This window comes from Morone saxatilis, unplaced genomic scaffold (genome assembly GCF_004916995.1).
Source record: "Morone saxatilis isolate NCDOM2014 unplaced genomic scaffold, NCSU_SB_2.0 Contig7, whole genome shotgun sequence".
NCBI classification, from domain to species: Eukaryota; Metazoa; Chordata; class Actinopteri; family Moronidae; genus Morone; species Morone saxatilis.
Window position 1 is genome coordinate 4,096,973 of NW_023340246.1, and position 1,444 is coordinate 4,098,416.

Below are 1,444 nucleotides of genomic sequence, written 5' to 3' on the forward strand. Positions count from 1 at the left end.
CTGTTTTGAGAGTCACAAGTAAGTCTCAAGTCTTGGCTATAAAGCTGCACGTCACAGAAAGACGCACAAACTAGAGTCAAGTTCCCAGTGAAGACCACAAAGTCCCAAGTCAAGACCAACAACTCCTGACTCAACAGGTCTTTAGTCAAGTCCCCAGACCAGATCAACAAGTACTGAGTCAACACAGGGTTCTCACTCTTTTTAAGAAATCCTTTTCCAGGACCTTTCCAGGACATTTTCCAGGAGTCATACTGACAATGCAGGACAGCACTTTCTCACAAACAGTTATATCATTTACCGGTCTCGGCTTCACAGTGACTTTAACTCCATTTTTATGCCTCCTTTTTTAATGATGAAGTGTCTCAGGTTCATAACGACGTTGAAAAGATCTCTGCGAGTCCGTTCCACCCCGCGTCCGGAGTGAACATCTAGATTGACTGACATGGCCGAAATGAAAAGGGAGCGCCTAGTTAACGCAGTTTGAAGTGTCACACCGCGCAGCTACCAACTGTCAAAAATATGCATCTATAGGTTTATGGAGGCGATCTGGGAGAGGGGCTAAAATACAATTAACATTTTTCAGGACAACGTGGATTATTTCCAGGATATTTCGTCATTTTAATCCATTTCCAGGTGTTTCTAGTCTCTAAATTTCCAGATTTTCCAGGATGAGTGGGAACCCTAAAACAGGCCTGGGTCAAGTCCCTGGTCAAGACCAACATGTCAAATTGGGTCTTAAGTCATAAGATTCATGACTTGAGTCTGAGTTGAGTTCAAGTCACGTGACCTAAGCGCAAAGCTCTTCCATAATCACTTATAAATGGTTCATGAATAAGAGACAAAGTCAAACATATACTGTGGCTACCCCCAGTGACCTCGCTTTGCATTAAACTGGTGATAATGTGATTAACTGGTTGCAGCTTACCGAGGGTCTCCTTTGTTCATGTTGGTGATGGCCGGATGCAGAACTGTCTGGTTCCCCTCCACCTCCACCACACATTTTGTCTTTAGGTCTTTTTCTGGATTGGAACAGAAGTCAATCAGAAAAGCGGTGTATTTTAATGGTAACACAAAAAATGTGCTTTTCCCTGCTCTTTCCTTTGAGGACCTACAAAAACATGAAATGTGCAGTGAACAAAGTGCAAACAAAGCGCTCTCTAATCATCACAATGTACTGTTCAAATACTTTACAGAGCATGTACGCACTAGTCGTCATAACTTTACTTAGCAGTCACTGCCACAACTCTCATCACAAGACAACAGGTGGCAACCACTGTGTGAGTGCCAGTTCCTCGTGATCATAACACACACAGAGAGGTAGGAAATAGTTTTATTGATGGTGATTCATCTAGGACCTGCCTGTGCAAACATTACAACCAGTGCACTGCTCCCTGGGCCGACAGTAAGGAAAAGCAGGGTCACAGCTTCTCTTCCTCATTCCTAC

General features: G+C 43.6%; 1 protein-coding gene across 1 annotated transcript in view; it reads right to left on the bottom strand.

Annotated features, from left to right (window-relative positions):
• The window catches only part of LOC118340935 (kinesin-like protein KIF13B), a gene marked incomplete at its 5' end in the record, with an annotated part of 32,813 nt that extends 31,794 nt beyond the window's left edge, over window positions 1–1,019 (bottom strand). The window contains 1 exon segment of the mRNA XM_035679101.1: window positions 926–1,019. Coding sequence (XP_035534994.1) covers window positions 926–1,019 — 94 coding nt within the window.
• Window positions 1,020–1,444: the final 425 nt, after the last annotated feature.